Source organism: Neospora caninum, chromosome IX (genome assembly GCF_000208865.1).
Source record: "Neospora caninum Liverpool complete genome, chromosome IX".
Lineage (NCBI taxonomy): Eukaryota > Apicomplexa > Conoidasida > Eucoccidiorida > Sarcocystidae > Neospora > Neospora caninum.
The window spans coordinates 485,380-507,310 of NC_018390.1; the positions used below are offsets into that span (position 1 = coordinate 485,380).

The 21,931-nt window shown below is 52.8% G+C and overlaps 4 protein-coding genes and 1 non-coding gene across 5 annotated transcripts; 2 read left to right on the forward strand and 3 right to left on the reverse strand.

Moving 5' to 3' along the window:
* Window positions 1-559: 559 nt before the first annotated feature.
* Window positions 560-1,723, forward strand: NCLIV_038960 (srs domain-containing protein; the record flags this gene model as incomplete). Its single annotated transcript, XM_003880805.1, has 1 exon — window positions 560-1,723. One exon carries the CDS (start codon window positions 560-562, stop codon window positions 1,721-1,723), a length of 1,164 nt encoding a protein of 387 aa, XP_003880854.1.
* A 2,735-nt stretch (window positions 1,724-4,458) lies between these two features.
* NCLIV_038970 (srs domain-containing protein) lies at window positions 4,459-5,625 on the forward strand (the record flags this gene model as incomplete). Its single annotated transcript, XM_003880806.1, has 1 exon — window positions 4,459-5,625. One exon carries the CDS (start codon window positions 4,459-4,461, stop codon window positions 5,623-5,625), a length of 1,167 nt encoding a protein of 388 aa, XP_003880855.1.
* Window positions 5,626-9,302: 3,677 nt separating this feature from the next.
* NCLIV_038975 (uncharacterized protein) lies at window positions 9,303-11,500 on the reverse strand (the record flags this gene model as incomplete). The annotated part of the gene is made up of 3 exons (XM_003880807.1): window positions 9,303-9,473; window positions 10,639-10,806; window positions 11,438-11,500. 3 exons carry the CDS (start codon window positions 11,498-11,500, stop codon window positions 9,303-9,305), a joined length of 402 nt encoding a protein of 133 aa, XP_003880856.1.
* Window positions 11,501-13,191: 1,691 nt separating this feature from the next.
* On the reverse strand, window positions 13,192-13,263 carry NCLIV_t110001. Its single transcript has one exon. It is a non-coding gene; the product is annotated as a tRNA-Gln (tRNA).
* Window positions 13,264-15,972: 2,709 nt separating this feature from the next.
* Window positions 15,973-20,800, reverse strand: NCLIV_038980 (hypothetical protein; the record flags this gene model as incomplete). The annotated part of the gene is made up of 6 exons (XM_003880808.1): window positions 15,973-16,530; window positions 16,918-16,992; window positions 17,277-17,459; window positions 17,763-17,873; window positions 18,425-19,715; window positions 20,013-20,800. The coding sequence occupies 6 exons, from the start codon at window positions 20,798-20,800 to the stop codon at window positions 15,973-15,975; spliced, it is 3,006 nt and encodes a 1,001-aa protein (XP_003880857.1).
* Between the last annotated feature and the right edge of the window lie 1,131 nt (window positions 20,801-21,931).

Consider the following 21,931-nt stretch of genomic DNA (forward strand, 5'->3'; position numbering starts at 1 on the left):
CTGCATCCCCTCTCACTCTCTTCCAGAGTACCGGCGGCTCAGAGGAGGAGTGCAGCCCGGACGGGTAACGGGGGCTGGTCGCGTGTCCCGGGCTGGGGGCGAAAACGTCAGCGGGCCGCGCCGTTGTCTTTGAGGAAGGACGGGCGGCAATCGGGTACGCGAGAGCTCCCACTGTCGCGAAAGAGAAACGATTCCGCAGTTTTGTGTTTCGCAGTCCTTGTTGCATGCCCGACAGAGTACATTGCTTTTCTTTCCAACAAAGGTCAACGCCTATCTTGCGCATCGGACACGGGCAGACTGTGACGTTAAGACTCGGGGGCACGTCTGCAGTATTCTCACTTTTTCAAACCTCGCAGACCCCCGAAGCTGTCAATGATTGCGGGCGCAGTGCCATCTCTCCGACTCACCTGCACGTTGTCACCGGATTCATCGAGAGTGTGGCGTTCTGCTTCTTTCCGACATTGTATCCTCTTATAGCCTTGCATTTACCGTACCTCTCGAGTCCGATTCACCGCACATTGCACCCGCTTGAATAGTAACAAAATTTTTTGTGACGGCTATGGCGCATCTCCTGCAAGCAGGCGCGACCCGCTTTGGGGTCTCTTCGTCGGTGTCGCACTTTTCCCTCCATCACCAAGTGCAACTGAAGCTCCGACTTGGTCCTCGAATAGTTTTGACCCTTTTACTCCTCGTCGCAACCACATCACAGCTGTGTGGCGACAGTACTTTTTTCACGACTAACGGAGCCGTTGCTCAAAAAACTGCGCCGTTCAGATGCGAGGATATTGATAACGGGACACAGTGCACGTGCGAGGCAACCTCCAGTGAAAGTGCAATTACTGCAACGCTATCTGCAACTAGGTCTGTGCTGCAGTTGCTTTGCAAAACCGGTTTAACATGGACACCAGCCGGAGCGGACAACAAGCAAGTATGCCCAGAAACCACAACCGACCTGAAGCAGTGCACGAAGGGTGGAGGCGAGCACCAATGTATTGATGTTACAACCTTGCTCGCTGGCTCCACCGATGATATCAAATGGAGAGAGGTTACAGGAGTTCCACCGACCGCTGATAAAAGCAAGATACTAACCATTCCGGCCGCGAATCTCCCCTACTCCGACAAAAAATTCATTGTTGGTTGCCTCTCTAGTGATCAAAGCACATCCAAATGCAAATTGACAGTGACGCTTGAGGCGAGGCCAAGTGTGACAGAAAAAAACCATACCGTTACATGTGCCTACGGAAAGACTAGCAATCCCACACACCAAACCGTCAAGCTAAGCCCGTCGCAAAACAGCTTCACTCTGGTGTGCGGAAGCGAGGGAGAAGTTCTCCCGACGAAATACCAGGACACCTATTGTGGCAGTAAGGACGGAGAGAGCGCCGCCGCCAAGCAGTGCAGTGGCAACTACACAGAAGTTATACCAACTTACGAAAACACATGGTGGGAGGAGACCAAGGATAAAACCTCATACAGTCTGGTAATTCCTTCGGACAGTTTTCCGGAGGAGGAGACGAAGATTACGCTTGGGTGTCAAAAGAAGGCTTCTACGTCAGGCGACAGAACCAGAGAAGAAGCGACAGCAGCTGCGTCAACTGTTTGCACCGTGGACGTGACGATTGAGGGTGTGACATCGTCGGCGTCCCTGTCTCGGGGTATGGATGGTGTGCTTTTCTGGGTTGTGGGTTTCGGGGCGATGTCGATTGCATTTGCATGCTTGTGATGTGATTTGATTTCGGTGACTCGTGCTGGGTGTTGAGTTGAGGATGCTGGCCTCACTTTGAAGCCCTGAAGGTGAAGTAATTTCAGGTCCATGCATATTCTTTAGAATTGAATCCCCGCCGCTGACTACGGAAATATAAATGACGTAAACCTTTTGCGTCACCGGTGTACCCGTTTCCGCTCTTCTCACTCTGGGGCCAAACCCGCCTCACTGTGCCCCGATGGCGTGCCAATTTTTTTTGCGCTAACGCCCATGTGATGGAGAATTAAAAAAAAACGGTGCTGTCTCTTCGCACTGCCGTCTCCAAATCCCACTTGGTCTTGCGCGGAGTGTTCCAAGCCGGTGCTGCTGTGAAGAGCTGTGCTGGTGCGCGAACACATGTGCTTTTTCCCAGTACACCTAGCTGCGTTTACGTCGGCCTCTAAAAGGTTGTTGACTGTTCGGGTTTGCGGGTTCTCACCTCCAGCTATGTGGGGCGTGAGGAACAGTGTTGCCTCTCCTCAGGGATACCTCTGGAAGGAGCGCGTTTCCTATCGTTTTACCGCCTGTTTCAAGATGAAATAGTATGCACCACCATTTCAAGGAAAGACTCATCCAACCTTCCTATTCCCCACATGCACTACCCTCAGCCCTTCCGGCAAACAGCGCTATGGTAGGGCGGAGAAGAAATTCATTTGTTTATAGTTAAAATATTCTGTAGCGCCTCACGTCCGGCCTGTGGGGCTATCTTCTTGTATCTGGCAGTGCCTTCCCTGAAAGAGATCACATGTATGATCTCAGTGACTTTGTAGTATTTCCATAAGCGAATTCCACTGAAGGACTTCACTCCGTCAGTCTTTGAGGCCGGGATGTCCGCGTCATCTGGCGACTGTTGTCTTTTCTCAAGGATACTGATAGCAGATCATACAATGTATCCCCATGCATTGCTGACAAATCAACATTCGGGTGCGAATACGAAGGTCTAGGATCAGAAGCCTCTTTTGCTCGAGTCTCTTCTCGTACCGACGCTATCCAAACGACCACGAGATTCATATCAAACTTTCAAGAGAGATTCAGTTTCGCTTGCGTGTGGCGAATCTTTGCTGCATCCCTTGCACCCGTGCACAGACGAAGAGAGAAGAACACTGGAAGACCTGCGTGTGCTCCCTCAAGTGATACTAGCCTTCGTCGGATGCTGCAGACTGGCCTGTCACAAGAAAGTGCTGTGTCTTACCACGTAAAACTGTGCTACCACACTCCGGACACAATGCGACCCTCCGCAGCGCAGTCACACACTTATCTAGGGAAGAATGCGTCGTCCCACGAACGACCTGGAGAGACAAAGCTACCTAGCTGACGGCCTCGATGTACCTTTGTCTACATACGCACGGAGGAACAGGGGGTGATGAGAGGGTCCGGCGCCATACAGTGGTTGGCAGTAGCTAGAACGGGCTTTCTAGCAGTGATTTATGCTTCTCTTGATACTACTGTGCATTCAATCAAGTTAATGGTAGCTCCCGCTTTGCATGCTTCTCTCCGCGACTCACAATCTCCCTCTGTGTCACTCATTCGCGCTTTTCGTGGGATTCTCAAGTCAGATGAGGGAATTTGAAGGACCAGGCTCCAGCCTTGAAAGTCCAGAACCATAAGGACAGCGCGTGGTTGCTATTGTGCGAGAAGACAGCCAAATATCGAAGTCTGCTCATCCTTTGTACAGTCAGTTTCCCACGGTCTTCCCATTCCCAGATTGACCTGTAATCGCACCCCTGCAGGCATCTGTGCCTCGCCCACCTGACAAGACACTTTCGATATCCCCCGCACCAGCGCCGTCCAGCTCCCCTCTCCCGGCGTCCTGGCGGGCCTCGACCCTGTCTGTAATCCTGATGAAAGACGCCAGGAATGTCTCAAGATTCACTGTACCTCAACTCGAAACAAAATGTTGCAAACCTGTGGGTGCACATGCCACGAAAGTAGTCTTCACCTAATATGTCCGTCCAAATATATAGGCTGCCGAGCTGTTGCAGCGCGACCATGTCGACAAGACACGCAGCGTGGCAGAGTCACTCCACTGAGGGCAGCGGCTCGACTTCCTCTCACACCATCCCTCGACACCCCAGATTGCCCGTCAGCTAAAATGATAAGAAAAATCTCAACGACACACCACGTGCGCGTGCAGAAGATGTGGCCAGTTGCATCCCCCCTCACTCTCTTCCAGAGTACCGGCGGCTGAGAGGAGGAGTGCAGCTCGGACGGGTAACGGGGGCTGGTCGCGTGTCCCGGGCTGGGGGCGAAAACGTCAGCGGGCCGCGCCGTTGTCTTAGAGGAAGGACGGGCGGCAATCGGGTACGCAAGAACTCCCACTGTCGCGAAACAGAAAACGGTTCCCGAGTTCTGTGTTTCGCAGTCCTTGTTGCATGCTCCACACAGTATACGTTGCTTTCCTTTCCAACAAAGGTCAACGCCGATCTTGCGCATCGGACATGGGCAGACTGTAACGTCAAAACTCCATTTTGGGCACGTCTGCAGTATTCTCACTTTTTCAAACCTCGCAGACCCCCGAAGCTGTCAATGATTGCGGGCGCAGTGCCATCCCTCTGTTTCACTTCCACGTTATCAGCTGAATCGTCGAGACTGCGGTGTTTCGTTTGTTTCCGACATTGTATCCTCTTATAGCCTTGCATTTACCGTACCTCTCGAGTCCGATTCACCGCACACTGCACCCGTTTGAATAGTAACAAAATTTGTTTGTGACGGCTATGGCGCATCTCCTGCAAGCAGGCGCGACCCGCTTTGGGGTCTCTTCGTCGGTGTCGCACTTTTCCCTCCATCACCAAGTGCAACTGAAGCTCCGACTTGGTCCTCGAATAGTTTTGACCCTTTTTCTCCTCGTCGCAACCACGTCACAGCTGTGTGGCGACATTACTTTCTTCACGACTAACGGAGCCCTTGCTCAAGATACTGCGACGTCCAGATGCGAGGATATTGATAACGGGACACAGTGCACGTGTGATAAGGTTAGTGGAAATCAACAGGATCTTACGGCAACGGTATCTGCAACTAGGTCTGTGCTGCAGTTGCTTTGCAAAACCGGTTTAACATGGACACCAGCCGGAGCGGACAACAAGCAAGTATGCCCAGAAGCCACAGATGACCTGAAGAACTGCAAGAAGGATGGTGGTAAGCCTACATGTATTGATGTCACGACCCTGCTTGCTGGTTCCACCGACGGCATAAAGTGGCAAGATGTTACAGGAGAGTCGCAGGGCAATACTAAAGGCAAGCAACTAACCATTCCGGCCGCGAATCTCCCCTACTCCGACAAAAAATTCATTGTTGGTTGCCTCTCTAGTGATCAAAGCACATCCAAATGCAAATTGACAGTGACGCTTGAGGCGAGGCCAAGTGTGACAGAAAAAAACCATACCGTTACATGTGCCTACGGAAAGACTAGCAATCCCACACACCAAACCGTCAAGCTAAGCCCGTCGCAAAACAGCTTCACTCTGGTGTGCGGAAGCGAGGGAGAAGTTCTCCCGACGAAATACCAGGACACCTATTGTGGCAGTAAGGACGGAGAGAGCGCCGCCGCCAAGCAGTGCAGTGGCAACTACACAGAAGTTATACCAACTTACGAAAACACATGGTGGGAGGAGACCAAGGATAAAACCTCATACAGTCTGGTAATTCCTTCGGACAGTTTTCCGGAGGAGGAGACGAAGATTACGCTTGGGTGTCAAAAGAAGGCTTCTACGTCAGGCGACAGAACCAGAGAAGAAGCGACAGCAGCTGCGTCAACTGTTTGCACCGTGGACGTGACGATTGAGGGTGTGACATCGTCGGCGTCCCTGTCTCGGGGTATGGATGGTGTGCTTTTCTGGGTTGTGGGTTTCGGGGCGATGTCGATTGCATTTGCATGCTTGTGATGTGATTTGATTTCGGTGACTCGTGCTGGGTGTTGAGTTGAGGATGCTGGCCTCACTTTGAAGCCCTGAAGGTGAAGTAATTTCAGGTCCATGCATATTCTTTAGAATTGAATCCCCGCCGCTGACTACGGAAATATAAATGACGTAAACCTTTTGCGTCACCGGTGTACCCGTTTCCGCTCTTCTCACTCCGGGCCACGCCCGCCTCAATGTGCCCCGATGGCGTGCCAATTTTTTTTGCGCTAACGCCCATGTGATGCAGAATTAAAAAAAACGGTGCTGTCTCTTCGCACTGCCGTCTCCAAATCCCACTTGGTCTTGCGCGGAGTGTTCCAAGCCGGTGCTGCTGTGAAGAGCTGTGCTGGTGCGCGAACACATGTGCTTTTTCCCAGTACACCTAGCTGCGTTTACGTCGGCCTCTAAGGCGCTGTTGGCTGTTCGGATTTGCGGGTTCTCTCCTCCAGCTATGTGGGGCGTGAGGAACAGTGTTGCCTCTCCTCAGGGATACCTCTGGAAGGAGCGCGTTTCCTATCGTTTTACCGCCTGTTTCAAGATGAAATAGTATGCACCACCATTTCAAGGAAAGACTCATCCAACCTTCCTATTCCCCACATGCACTACCCTCAGCCCTTCCGGCAAACAGCGCTATGGTAGGGCGGAGAAAAAATTCATTTGTTTGTAGTGAAAATGCTGTGTAGCGCCTCAAGACCGGCCTGTGGGGCTATCTTCTTGTATCTGGCAGTGCCTTCCCTGAAAGAGATCACCTGTATTAAATTAATGGCTATGCAGTACAGTCGTAAAAGCATCTTCCATCCGTCAGGCTGTTGAAGGCGGGATGGCCGCGTCATCTAACGACTGCTGTCTTTTCTCAAGGATACTGATAGCAGATCATACAATGAATCCCCATGCGTTGTTGACGAATCAACAATCAGGTTTTTAAAGCTTCCGGGTTTAAGCTTAAATGTACAGATGGACATGATTAATCCTTGTACGGTTTGTACCTATTTGACACCTCAGTTTCTAGGGTGATTTCCTTCATCGACACTCGGTGAGGAACTTTCAGTTATCGACTAGCAATGGCATTACCCGTGCAACTCTTGGCAACACGGCTGACACATGCAGAGTTCGACAGGTTTACTGAGGGTGGGGGTTACCGATATGCATGAGAAGCATCTTCAGTGCATGTCTCATTTCGTTTTTGTGAGCTAGGCCATCTATTGTCGAGAAAAGGGGGTATACATTTTCACGACGTCTGTCACAAGTTCTTTATGAGCCTTTCGCATTGACACAGCCAGCAAAAGTGGAGAGCCAGCATAAGGAGAATGCTGGGCCGATCATCAGGTCTCTTAAACTTTCCATCGTGCAAGTCTAACAGATTCAAAACCGTGTCCATACAATCGTGCACGGTTCTTCAGCCACCCCACATCCGGGAAAAACGTGGCAGAAAACTGTAAGATATATAGCTTTTTCAATAGCAATCTAATAAATTAATGTAACAGTTAATTTAACTCTATCTCCAGGAAGAGTCATTTTTGTGCTAGTTTCTTTTGTATTTGAAGCAGATCTTATAGAACTTGAAATATTTATAGTATATACATAATATAGGCACACTATAGAGGCATGGGAAGGAAGACTGCGTATCGCAGTCGCGGCTGACCACGAGCGTCTCTGTGTGTGTCCAGATGTCCTGGAAAAATCGCTGGCTCAGCAGACGCCCAGAGGTTCTGAGGACAGGTAGGCACTAGAGGAGAGTCGCCATCGGGTTCTTACAGGCAGCCAAAACACTTCCCACCGGTCCACGTTCCGTGGGAATCCATCGAGACAAGATGTGGGAATCACAAGCGAGACTCTGCGCAGCTTGGGACTAGTGACAGCAGCCTGTTTGCCAGACTCGATCCGCCGGTAGCAACGCAACACCAATTCGACTGTACCACCACAAGGTGCCAGAAATGATGAGATCGTGACTGACTCGAAATCGTTTGTCAGCAGGAGCCCACACCCCGATAGCGTGCGGAAAGCGAATATGAAGCTCTAGGATCAGAAGCCTCTTTTGCTCGAGTTTTTCTTCTCGTACCGACACTATCGAATCGAACAATCGAATCATATCAAATTTCAAAAGAGAATCAGTTTCGCTTGCGCGTGACAAACCTTTGCCGCATCCCTTACACCCGTGCACAAACGAAGAGAGAAGAACACTGGGAGACTTGCCTGTGTTCCCTCAAGTGCTTCTAGCCTTCGTCGGATGCTGCAGACTGGCCTGACACAAGAAAGCCAGATCATCACCTGTGCCAACGGAAAGACTAGCAATGAGTCGCATCATGCTGTCAAGCTGACCCCGTCGCAAAACAGGTTCAGTCTGGTTTGCGGAAGCGAGGGAGAAATTCTCCCAACGAAATACCAGGACACCTATTTCGTCAGTAAGGACGGAGAGGGCTCCGCCGCTCAGACGTGCAGTGGCAACTACACAGAAGTTATCCCAGTCTACGAGAGCAAGTGGTGGCAGACGAATGGGGACAACACCACATTCACTTTGGTTATACCAGAGGACGGTTTTCCAGAGGAGGAAACGAAGATTGTGGTTGGTTGCCAAAAGAAGCCTACTCAGTGCTTGACGGTGAGGGGGGCCGCTGGAAAGGACTCACCGACTGTTTGCACCAGTGACGTAATGATTGAGGGTGTCGCATCGTCGTCTGTGGGCGTGGTTGGTGTGTTTCCCTGGACCGTGGGCTTCGCGGCTACGTCGAGTGCATTTTGCATTTTTGTGATGACCTGAGTTCGGTGGTGGCAGAAATAGTTTTAGGTAAAGGGGATGTGTACCGGACTACGGAGCGCTGAATGGGGCTTCAACAGGTATTGTGATTCTGCCAGTGATGCCACAGGGAATGTCAAATCTAGGTCACAAGCAGTGACTTCTACTTCAAGTGACCGGCTTCTGGCACCAGTTTGGAAGTCACCGGACCTGCTGATTAGTACGCAAACGGGATTCCATGCACGATACCCGACTCTCTTTTTCCATCGGTTTGTTCACGTTTTTATGGTGGTATGCGGTTATTTGCACAAGAGTAAGTTTGAAAAGTGCGTCGCTTTCTGTGCTGACTCTCGTCCGGCTAAAGGGCGAACACTGATCCGGTCACACGATTTAGCTGATGACTGCTACAAGAAAGGCTTTAAATACACACTCTGGACCTTCAACCGGCGAAGACACGGACCACGCTTCCCTTATCTAAAGCTCGGTATGTGACCTGGCACTTTTTTCTTGCTGTTGTTTCCCCATCCATTAGTGCCCACAGCACTACTCGATCCACAAGGAAGCGCAACAGGAAAGAAGACGAGACGAAAAAAACAACCCGAGACAGCAGATAGCAAGCTGGAAGGGATTGCGAGAGAATCCGAAAAACGCGGTGGCCGACTGTCAAAAGGAAGTTCCATGTACCTTCTACAACCAAAAAAACCCCGCGTCACTGGAGCGAATGTGTTCTCCTCAACTTCAAAAAGAAACTTTCCAGTTTCGCTCGCCTGTTTGCATCCTCATTGAAATGAGTCGAATGTGCCAGTACTGTGGAGCTTTATCGGGTGCATGAAGACGAATGAGGCTCACGAGGGCAACTACCCTAGCGGCTGTACAGTGACGTGTTGCTCCCCAGAACGCGTGAGGGGAGCGATACAGTAAAAGATATTCACGTTTTCCTCCCCAAATAAAAATGGAGCTTCTGCGTGTCTCTGGTTTCCTTTCTTCTGTTTAAAATCCCTAAACCGTTGATCAAGACGTCTTCTCCCCGTGAACGGTGTCCTTCTTCGCGCTGACGGGACTGTCGGGAATAAAGCCGTGCTTTTTCCATTCTTTGAAGCTGCACATGACGCCACACGAGGCCGAGCCGACACAAACCGCAAAGAAAAGCCCGAAATGCATGCCCACTGCTGCTTGTGTCACTCGCGCCGGGAGCGTGGTGCACCGGAGACTGCCATGCTCCCTCAGCAACCCGTGAATAAATGAAACAGATGTACACGCCTATGGACAATAACGTACACATCGATATATACATGTGTACAGAGGGCTTCAAACTTCATTACCTAGCACTTCTCGTGATGCCTAGATTCACCCGAAATTGCCTTCTCTTCCAAACAGCCTACATACCTCTGAACCGATCCACATGTTGTTGGCACATCCCTTACTAGGCGTAAATTAAAATAAATGCCTCTCTATAATAATCATGTATATATGTAGCTTCACATACGTACACAGGTCAGGAGAGGCTGCTTCTTTCAGTAACGGACTGAACTACGGACACCGCTCATCTGCACTCCCCTTGAGTACACTCTAGGAATCGTTGCAGCGCTTCCAGACAAGGCCGTGGAGCTCGACCCCGAAGAGTGCGTTCATGCCAATTGAAACGAAACTATCACCCGACACATAGGCACCTACATCTACATATGTATTTCTATAACTGCATCTTTTTTGGAAGCTCTCCGCGTATCCGTCGGCACTACACATGCACCTATCTACACAATTGCGTTTTTGTTTTTCCTTTCTCGCGTTTCCTACCACCGCCGTCACCGCCCTGTGTCGGTTCTTTTGTTTCCACAAAATGTGCGTCGATACCCACTACGGGAAAACTAATACGGTTTGTTAGCTAAGCTGTTCGCTGCTCGGAGCAGCCAGGAGCCGCCGGACGAGAAAAGGTATCCAGACAAAGTCATGCCTTTCTTCGTTTTTACTGAGGAGAAAAGACAATACCCTTCCCCCTTAACTGTGGAAGTTGACTGCACCAAACCAAACTCAGCAGAAAGCAGCTGCCACCACATCGGGTGCGTTTGCTGCAGTGCGAGCTAGTGGAGTCGCTTCTGTAGGTTCGACCTCGGCACGGCTGGTGACTTTCGGGCTTTCATACAAGAGAAGAAGGACCGCGCCGGCTTGGAACGAGAAGAGTGAGAAAGCCGGTGAAGGTGGGCGCCTGTTCCCGTGAGCGGAACGAATGAAGAGAGGAAAGAACGTGGGGAAACCTACGTTGTTACACCGAGTTCGCGGATCAGGCGTTCTTCAGCGGGGTCTTGGACGAGCTGCTCAGCGTCTTGCGGAAGGGGAGACTGCCGATCGCTTTCCTTCGAGGGAAGAAAAGGACACCGACCGTCCACGTACCAAACATATCCCAAGTAGGTCACAGAAGCGTACGTGATCCACGACTGGAGCTTCTGAACAGAGAAGGGAAGAAAAGGAAGAGAAGACAGCAGAAAGGGTGTGACGCTGACTGCGAGAGAAAGTGGGAGACCGCGAAGAACCTCCACGAACATACTTTCCTAGACAGGTGATAAGCACGTGGCGCAAGATGAACGGCGAGAAGAAGAGGAGACGAGAGCACGGGAAGAGATTAAGAGTCGAGACGAACGAAGCGGCAGACCTACACCAGCGCGACAGGCGGCGCGAGCACAAAAACGCAGGAGACAGAAGGCTCAAGTACCGATAAAAAGACCCCGGAATACGTAGAGAGAAAGAGAAGGGTGCGAAAGAAAGAGAGAAAGAGATACGGAGAGAACGGAAGGAAGAAGCAGAAGGGAGAGTGGGCCGGGGATAGCAACCTGAACACAGGCTAACACAGTAAAACTTGGATCCGGTAAACAAGGACGGAAGCAAAGGGGAGGAAAAGGGATGTCGGAGAGAATGGAGCCCGTCAAAAATTCAGACAAGGGAAAAGACGCAGGACTCAGCGAGACAGTCCGGAAGAGAAGAACGAGCGTCGGCAGGGAGAGAAGAGACGCATGTGAAACGAAGGAAAAGAGCAGCTGAGGGCCCAACAGGAGATGGATCGAAGCTCACAGTGAATCCAGTTGGTTTGATAATGAAAATGTCGCTTAGAAGGCGGCCCAGTCTTTTGGCCATTTTCGGTAACCGAGTCACCTGCGCCGTTTTCTTTTTCTCAGGACGGAAACAGACCGAAGGGAAAAGACAGCTTCGCAGCAGTCTCGCAGCAGTCCTCAGTTCTTGGTGCGTCACTCTACCCAAAACAGCGAAAGCGCGGGCAGAAACGAAACTCTGGCTGTTCACCAGTGTGGGCAGATCACTTGATGAGAAAAAAAAACGGCGGAGATCCTCTCCAACTTTTCCTCCAAGTTTTCTCCTGTCCTGCCCCTCTCGGGCCCAAAAAACGGTCTCGAGAGAGGACGGCAGACGACGCGAGGGCCACGAAAGGAAGGAGCGCAGGAAACGCAGAAGGACACAGGCGACGAGGGAAACGTGAAAGAGAGAGAAGAGTGGAGACGCTAGAACGAATGACCGGCAGGAACGGAAACGAGGCTGAAGCTGAGGGCCAGGAAAGAGAGAGAGACACGAAGAGGACCACTGGGGAGAGGAAAGACGGAGGAGGACGCAATAAAAAAAACAGGAAACCAAACAGCGAGAAGTCGAAGTGGAAATTAGCTCGAATGGACCGAGACCAGAGCTAGTTTGCATAACTGAGAGTAAAAACGGGAGAGAATCCGGTCGCGAGTTCTCTTCATTTGCACCGACTGCATGCATGAAAAGACATGCTGGACTCTTGTCTTCGCACCACCGAGTCCTGCTCTCTTTTTTGTTTTCTCGCCGGAGGAGAAATCACAAAGACAACCACGTCAGAGTGCCGGACTGTCTAGACACCGCCCCTGCTTGCTGCTGCCCAGCAAGTCGCACACGCTGAAAAGAGGCACGAGACTCTCTACACGCGTCTACACGAAGGAAAAAATATCTGTAATTTAAGGTGGATGAATCATCTAGTTCGTGGGAAGACAGATGGGCCTATCTGCTGCTGCGTAGACGCCACCCGTCATGGAACAGTTGCAGCTAGACTCCCTGTCCCACATCGTAAAGGAGAAGTGGTAGGTTTCCACAAACCACATCTGCCTGTGGAGCATCTGATGCGAGCTGGAATGTACGAAAACCAGAAGTAATCTAGTGACAACCGTTTCACTCTCTGTGCAAGAACCGGTAGCCTCGATGGTGGCCTAACTCGGCCTTCCAAACAGGCGAGGCAACGCTGCAGCGCCGTGGAGAGAGCGCATTTCATAGAGATACTTCTGCAACGCAAAGTGTGCACACTCCAGTTTCACCGTGGTGTAAGCCTGTTCTTTTTCTGTACGAAGTGGAATGTGTATGAAACACAGCCATGTGAGTCGAACACCGACACTGTGACCGAAACGAGGACGGCGGCCACGCGCGCAGACAGCGAGAAAAGCTGCCAAAAAAAAGACGCGAAGGAAGCGTGAGCCGACGTCTACAGTTAAGAGCACACTCTGTCGACAAAAGCGCGAATTTCTCACAACCTTTTCCCGTTCACACCATTGTAAACGCATGCATGCTTTCTTTCATCAATCTTAATAGATATACATGGGCACGCAGCGTGCATGCAGGCTTGCCGCGTCTCGACTGGAGATGATGTTTGCTGCTGGCAGGACATATCTCACGGCTGCTGGATTCTTTCCTTCGTCTGTAAAATCTCATTTAGGCTGGAAGTTTTCCCAAGAAGAGGCAAAGCATATAAAAGACTGTAAATGAGATCCTTTGTCCATGTAAATTCAACCAAAAGTTCAAGGAACGACAGGTCCTACTGGGATTTGAACCCAGGTCGGCGGATTCAGAGTCCGCAGTGCTAACCGCTACACCATAGAACCGAGAGCCGAAACACAGTCACTCGTTGAGAGCGGGGACACACGAAGGACCAGCTTGTTGTGGAGCTGTAGAGTCAGAGAGGAGAACTTTCTGTTTTGCCAGCATCCCCCTACGCTGTACGTTCTTTTATCCGTCTACGGAGACGGACTCCGTGGTTGCGATGGATCTTCCTGGCTGTTTTTGACGTGCATGGGAGTGAACCCCTCTTCTCCCACAAGGGTCAAGCTCCACGGCGATCGGCTCTGGGAGTTCTTCGCCTTTCAGCTCTGCCGCTATCCGTCAAGTACGCTCTCCTTTTTTCCGTCTACAGCCGTTCAGACCTCTCAGTTTCGCCGAACAGTTCTTTACTGGAGACAAAGAAACCTGCGTACTCAAGCAATGCAGGACCTGCCAGAACACACATGGAAGAGACTCCCGGTACAAATAACACCGGGGGGTTTCTCGCATACAAATCTTTATACATATACGTCCATATGATATAAATGCATCTTTTTCGATTTGGGCCTTCAAACCTTGGTTCAACACGCGTCGATCTGGGTAGGTACGTGTCCAATCACGCGGGGTTAATGGGGTTTTGGTCGGTCGTTTCCCTGCTGGGTGCTTCTCTGTGTGCAGATTCTTCTGAATATCTGCATCTTTCCCGAGTGATCCTGTGTGCAGTCTAGGCGAAACTCGATGTTTTTTTTCTCGCTGGCCTCGGTTCTTCCCTTTCTATGAGGCGCGCCAGTGAGGTCCTCGTGGAGTCTCGCTGAGTTTCCTGACAAACCTGGAACTCGACTTTAGGCGTCTCCCAGACAACCCTAAAAAACACGCTTCCTATAGCATGAGGGGATAGCATGCAACCGAGGAAGACTTCAGGAGCGAGGATACATACATATATACACACATTGTCTCGTCGAGAATTGCCAAAACGTGTCAATCTATCCAGGGTGTAGCGTTCTGCTGTGTTTCCACCTTCATGGGAATACCGACAGCTCGGGAGAGGCATCACGAAGTCCTACGCCTTCCTCACGAGAGGCGTAAGTTAAGGGTTCTTTACGACCTCGCTTTTGCCCCCGCATGAAGCGATAAAGAAGACATACCACGGAGTAGGAAACCAATCGTCAGTGGACCCTTCGCACAGATGCCGCTCTCTGTACAGCAGAATGCGTCACGGCACTCTCGGTGATCACGGAGCAAACAGAGTGATTTTCTGCGGGGCTATACGAGACTTTGGAGCCGTCTTTTTACCGTTCCACGGAGAGTAGGCGTGGAGAGTTTCCCGGGATATAAACACAAAGTCGCTTGCCATCATTGAAAACGGAAACGTTCTAACGGTAAGCATTTATATTTGTAAAAGTTGCCATTCTTTCGAAAAAGTTGATTCAAATTTACTGGGTTGGATTTTCACAAACTCTGTTGAACCGTGAGCAACGGCTCCTCAAAAAAGGCGGAGGGCGGGATTTTGGCGTTCTTTTGTGTTTGAATCCATTTCGCATGTCCACCCTGTCCCTTTGAAAAAAACAGAACGGCAGCGGAGGAAAAGGAGTCGCGAGTCCCACCAGCAAGAAACAGGGCCCTTTCGCTCGTGCCCGAAATCAACTTCTCTACGTCCACTCTCTCCAGAAGGGACCGAGACACCTCCCCTTTCATTACTGGTAGTGTGCGGTAACACTCGTTGCCTTACTCCTCACCTTTCTTCTCTCTGTGCTTCTCACGTTCAGCCTTCCCTCTTTGTTACTCGCTATCTCGCTGTCCCCTGCATCCCCCGTTCTTCCCTCCTTCTTGCCCACAGAAAGTCCCAGGCCGCGACGCGCCTCTTGGTGGGGGTAAATCATCGCGCCTCTCGCGGGGTGTAGGTACACCTCGTCAGGCTTTTGAGCGGAAGAGAACGCCGGCGGTCACCAAACGGAGGCCGCACAAACTAGCCTACTCGGGTTCTTCTTTCTCCCAAAAAAGTAAGGTTCTAGGAACCCTGCAAGTATAGATACCGCGAATTGGAACGCCTCGCTGCCTCGCTTCGTGCATCTCTTCTCACGCAAGCTTTCCCACAGCTGGAGAAGAGCGCCTACACGGCAGCCCTTTCAAGACTCCGCGTATTGCATCTCTACAAACTCTCCTTCCCTTTCTAAGAACATACCGGGAAGAAGTGGCGTGCATGCAAGTCAAAAAACGAAAACGTGTAAAAAAGTGCGAGGGAAAATGACCGTGGAAAGACGAACGGGACCTTTTCACAGCTCCACCTAGAGACATCCACAGGTCCGCCCATGGAACTAGAAATGAAACCTCCAGGTCGCTCTGTCGCAAAAAAGGTAAAAGACACGCATGCAGGTGTACAGACACATATTCGTACACAATCGGGGAAGACCCTTCTCGTCTTCCGTGCGCTCCACATCGTCGCACGTCTTCGTTTTCAGACAAAATCGCCTCACCATATTCACTCCAGTTTTCCGGTTTTCCCCCCGAGTTCCTTCCTTCTCACGCTTTCCCTCCGTCCTTCTGCGTGGTTGCGATCGCCTCTTTCCACCATGCCCCTATCTCACTTTTTCACCACCTCTCGGGCGATCTGTTTCTCCTCGTTTCGCCTCTGTCCCCGATACTTCCCCTCCATTATTCGGCAATAGCGCCCGAAACGCTCAACTCTCTCTTCCTGCCAGCCGCAGACCGTCTTCTCTCCAGCAGCGTCCAGTTTCGACCGCGCTCTCCTCCGCGGTCTCCTCTCTCGCGCCTCCCTACGCAGCGCCGTCTTTCTCTTCTCTCGCCGTCGCCGGAGACACCGGCGTCTCTCCCTGAACTTCGGCTTTCTCCTCTTCTTCTGGCCTTCGCTCTTCGCCCTCTTCCGTCTTTTCTCCCCTCAATTCGGCACTGCAACGCACCGTGCTTTCTTCTCCGTCGTCGACACGCACTCGCAGCGTCTGCTTCGGCAAGCGTGGCAGCTCGTCGCGCTCTTCGCTCTCCAAAACCGGGGAAGAAGAGGACGGGTCAGAAGGCGCCGGCGGGGGTGCGCGCTGCGCCCCAGCGACTGACGCGACGCGTGCCGGCGAAGATGGATCCGTTTCCTTCAGCCGCGAGGACGACGCGTGGAGAAGAGAAACAGTCGAAGTCCCTGCTCTCTGCAAAGACGCATGAGAGCCGAAATCGAGAGAAGCAGATCGGTAGTTTCGCGTGTGCGGTTTTAAGTCCACCAGAATCGCCGTCATGTTGTCGCAGCCATACTCAAAAACCGCGGGATTCGGAGACAGCAAACTGTCCAGCAGGTCTTGCAGAATCTGAGACAAATCGGACGTGTCCTGAAAAAAAAAACACACACGGGAGCACCATGACCGCTCAAAACACATCCCTGAACACCCTCACACTCATCTAAAGCCGCCTCGTCGCTCCGGCACTCCCTCTCTGCAAAGAGAAATATTTCAACATATCTATATCTATATATATAGATATTCGTCGGCGTATGCATGCATATATCAAAATATATCCATGTATATCCGCGTACAATCTGTGCATATATACATCCACGTGTAAATCCATATATATATCCATCAATGTACATCAATAAATATCCATACAAAGTCATGCACACATATATGCCAGTAAACCATCGATGTCTGGCTCAGCAGGTGGACGCAGTCTAAAGTTTTGGTCGGCTGCCCCAGCGCACGTGCCTCCAAGCGGATTACCTCGATGCGTTTCCGAATGAAGTCGACTACCTCCTGAGAGCTCAGCAGTTCCCAGATGCCGTCGCATCCAATGATCTGCAACAGGAGAACACCCCAGTCGTCTGAGCGCTTCAAGAAGGGACCAAAAGATTTGCATGAGTCTTTGCGCAGTTTTTATACCCAGTTCCCTATCCTGTCGGTAACACCGCACTACTATCCAGAATGTGGCCGTGGAACCATATATATATATATATATATATATATAAACATATATATAATTAAATAATGTATGCAAGTGGTTTTGTTCACTCACCGCATGTGCATTGCAAATGTGTATATATAGGTATCTTTGCGTCCATTCCTGTGTTTGTTGGACTTACAAGGAACTCGTCTCTAGGGTCTCTGTGCACACTGACGACATCGGGGACGGCGGAGACAATTTGCTTCTCGGGGGGCAAAGTTGTGTCTTGTTTGTAAACGAGGTCGCCGAGCGCGCGGCTGAGGTTCAAGTTGCCGTTAACGCGCCCCATCTCCAAGTAACCCCCCGCTGCGTAGATGCGAATCTGGAGACAGACAGCGGAGACAGCGCGGCAGAAAAAACAGAAACGTCCAGGAAGAAGGGAGACAGGCACTCAACGAAACGGACGGCGGGACGGCGGCACACAGAAACACCGCGAGCACAGCCTTCAGACGATTGTGGGAGAGTCCAGAGAAAGGACAGCATGACAAAACACTGGAGAGAAAGAAACGTGAAGCAACGAAAGGAAAAAATGAAGAAAGAGGATTGAATCGAGAGAAAGGATGGAAGAGAACTGATGAGAAAGAAGAGAGAGGGAAACTGGAAGAAAACAGAGAAGAGTTTTTACCCGTTCTTCCGGGAGCTGAGGTTTGTGATCTCTTGACAGCTCCACAGCCTCTTCGCCTCGACACAGCACGCACCGCGAATCTCCGACATTCCCGACGATGATCCACGACGGCTGAAAAGCAGCGCAAAACAGAAAACGAATCTCGTGAGCACCACGCCTCCACGTACGATCGAGACATTCTTTCCGTGGGTCTCCGCACATGCACTCAAAAACCGATCTCTCTGCAAATACACAGCGTTTCACTCTCTCCGTTGCACCACCAGCGACGTCTGCGTTTTCTCGCGAGCGGGACACGGGATCTTACATGCAGCAAACCCACATTCACATTGCAGCTCGCGAATCCAGACGCATATGCATGCCTCAATAAGAAATATGCAAGGCCTTTCGTGTAGGTGTCTTCCCTGGCAAGCGGCCGAAAGACGCCGGCAGAATCTCAAAGAACACCCCCGCTTCCAACGATCTTTCCTCACGGTCAATACCTCTCCATACATGCATTCCGGCATAGATACCAAGAGACTGCCTACTCTGTGCGCATTCAAACATTCCCATTCACCCATTCCCGTCAACACCTATATATGGACCCAACGACATCTCCGTAGATGCACAGATGTCTGGAATGTCTCCGGCCATTTTGGCAGAACGAATGCACGCAGTGCGCTTACCGTGACGAGCACTGTGACGGCTGTGCACCCTGCGAGGCTGGCGAGGGACTTCAAAGGATTCTGCGTCGTGCCTCCGCCGACAGCTTTCGAGAAGAGTTTCCCCACATTCAACGTGTTTCGCACGCCGTCGAGGAAGCCCGCGAGCGAGGCTCTCAAGCTCTTGCCTCGTCCAGTCCCGGACGAAGCCGCGGCTGCGCCCTGCGGCGCAGACGCGCCCTGAGCAGCTTCTTTACAGCCGGGACCGCTGGACGAAGCGTTGCTGCAATCGGGAGAGACAGAGCCTTCTCGGGCGGCGATCATTTGCGGGGGTGGGAAGGCTGCAGCGTCGGGACTGGCTGCAGCGTCGGGACTGGCTGCAGCGTCGGGACTCGCTGCAGCCTCGAGCTCCGCGGAGAAGGCCTCTGAGGCTCTCGAGTCGCTCCTGTCTCGCGGACAGGCAGGCGCGTCTCGCCCGTCGCGCGAGGGCACTTCAAAGAGCGGCAGGAAGAGCGGCGCGCGACGCGGGGAGTCGTCGGCGTTGGGGACACTTGCCGCCAGCGGGCTCCTCGGTTTCGGAACGAAGAAGTCATCGGAGCTCTCGGACTCGAACGGCTCTTTCCCTCGCCCCGTTTTCGCTCCGCCCAAAGACGCGCCGCCCGCCTCCGTACCTGTCTCCGAGGACTCCTTCGCTTCCTCTCTCGGCGCCGGAGCGCCGACTGTTCGGGCCCCGTCCGTCTCTTCGCCGCCTCCACTCGCCGCACGCGGCGCAGTTCTCCGTTCTGCGTCGGCCGCTGCCGCCTCGCCGGCCTCCGTTCCGCCTTCGGCCTCCTCTGAAATCTCGGCGAGCCCAACGGCCTCCATGTTGCCTCTGGGCTCCGGCTCGTGGGGCTCCACGCCCGCGCCCGTGGCGACAGGGCCCTCCGAGCCTCCTGGTCCCGCAGAAGTCTCCGCTGTGGGCAGTCCCGAAGCGGCGCCGGCGCCAGACTCGTCTTTGTCGTCAGCTGCCAAGCCGCCGAGGGAGAGGGCCCTGGCCACGTAGCCGCTCCCAGAGAGGCGCGTGAATCTGCGCGAGGAAGAAGACGCGAGCACGCTCGAGGGAGGCGCGCCAGAGCCGACGACGAGGGCGTTCTGTTCCAGTCTGAGCATGTGCGCGGTGGGGTGGTGCGCAAGGAAATGCAGCTCCTCTTGGGACGCAGTTTCGCGCAAATCGTCGTCGACGTCGAGGTACGCGCCCCGAAGCGCTGCCCCGTAATGACCCTTCCGGAAGCCCTCCTGGGCGAGAAGCGCTTGCGGCAGATGCTCAGCCGCAAATCTAAAAACGAAAAACGCGAAAAGGAAACTACCATAGCCCCGTGCAATGCAAAAACCCCAACCCACCGCAGAGGCCCACAGAACGCCAGGACAAAAGAGGGGAATGAGACACAGAGGAGAGAAACAAGACAGAGGAGAGAAACAAGACAGAGGAGAGAAACAAGACAGAGAAGAAGCACTTCTCACGCGCGTGACCCGAGCCAGGGACGCACAGCGCCCACACCTGGCCCTGAAGGCTCTTTTCTTTCTAGCCGTTTTTCGTTGCCAGTTTCTTTTTCTGTTTGCAGTTTCTGCGTACCTTGCGACATGTGCGCCTCCGTGTCCATCGAAGACGGCGAAGAGCGCGAGTTTCACATCGCCGCTTTCGACATCTTCGGGGGTTTCGTCTTCGTCCTCGTTCGCCTTTTCCTCCGGCGCCCCCGCGGACGATCGCCGTCTCCTCCGGAAGGCCCTGCGCGCGGAGAGTCCTCCGCGCAGGCTCGCGCTCTTCGGCTTCTCTTCGTCGCCTTTCCCGAGAGCCGACTCGAGCTTCTCCTCGCCCTCGACGGCGTCGCTCTCCGGAGCGAGACCGCCAACCGCCCCCACGGGAATGCCTCCCACCGTGCCTCCCGCGCGTCTCTGGGAGCGGCTCAGACGCTTCACCATCGAGGTCTCGCCCCACTGGAAGTAGATCTCCTCGTCGGGCCCCACAGATAGGGCGCTAGAGCCGGACGGCCACGGTGCCGGAGACACCGCGGAGACACTTGCCCCGCCGGGGGCCTCCGCCGAGGCGCTTCGCGGGTGCGACGCCTGAGAGGCCCTGGAGCTCGCTCGGACCGGAGAGGCGTCTCCGGGGCCTTCTCCCAGGTCGAGAGGATTCGCGCCTGCCGACGACGTCGCGCCCAAGTCGATTTGCGTCTTCTCGGAGGACGGGAGGGAAGTCTGCGTCAGGCGCGGGAAGGTTTTCGCGTAGAGCACCAAGTGGGAATCCTCCATGCTCACTCGCCAGCCTTGCATGCTGCACGTGCTCCACCGGAGATTCATCGACGTGCAGACGCCGCTGGTCGTCTCCTTCGAGGAGTCTGCTGCTGACAGATACGCCCCCATGGTGAGGATTTAGCCGGTTTGTGGGGAAAGACGGCGAGGGAAAGACTCTTTGCACACGCCCACCCGGAGAGACGAAGAAACACGCGGATGCGGGGGGCGAGGGAGGTTGGGGGTGGGGGAGGGGCGAGAAGGGACAGAGAGCGAAAAAGAGACAAGAGAAGAGGAAGGAGAGGAAGAAGAGGAAGAAGGGAAGATTTGTCGGGTTCTGTTCCTCCCGATCCTTGGGGGACTCGGCGGGCGTCCCGTTGAGAGATCCACGGCTGTTTGCCAGAGAGAAGATCTTCAGTTGATCGCACAGATTTTATTTTGCGGTGTGAGATACAAAGGACACACTTCGATGCAGCCCTCAGAGGACATCCTTTCCACGCGTGGCCGCGTAAACCCGCAAGCGTATTTCTGTCTTCAACGCCAGAAACATGAAGAAGAAAGGACCAAGACGAGGGAGACAGACGATTTTCACCGCATCCGTGGGGCATGCCCCGGAGGTCGGCACTGCCTGTCACCCTCCATGGATGCGAAGGCGCAGAAGCAGCCGAAATTCAAAAGGAGAAAAGAAGAGGAAACGGAGCGAAAACGAGACGAAGAGGAAACGGAGAGAAAACGGGACGAAGAGGAAAATGAGGGCAGACGAGAAGGAGAGAAGACGAGAAGAGGAGGAAAAGGAGAGAAGAGGAAAGGGAGAGAAGACGAGAAGAAAAGGGGGAGGATGTGGCGTCGCCTGCGTCTAAAGAAGGGGAAGGCATGCACCGACTGACGATACTTTCCTCGTGTTTCTCGCGAAGAGAGAAAGACGTGGTTTTCCCTCGCGCCCTCGCGGCAAAGGATAGCAAGAGAGAGAAGAGAGAGGAGAAAAGAGAGAAGAGAGAGGAGAAGAGAGAGAAGAAGAGACAGGAGAAGAGAGGAGAGAGAGGAGAGAGAGGAGAGAGAAGAGAGAAAGAAGAGAGAAGAGAGAAAGAAGAGAAAGGAGACAGAAGAGAGAAAAGAGGAAAGGGAGGATGGCGAGAAGACGGAGGTCGTTAAAGAGGTGGAGAAAAGAAGAGGGGAAAAGAAGAGAAGGAGGAAAGATCGGGGTATGCAAAGAGAAGGGAGTGACAGTGAAGAAGGGACGAGAAGTCACGGTAAACGGGGGAG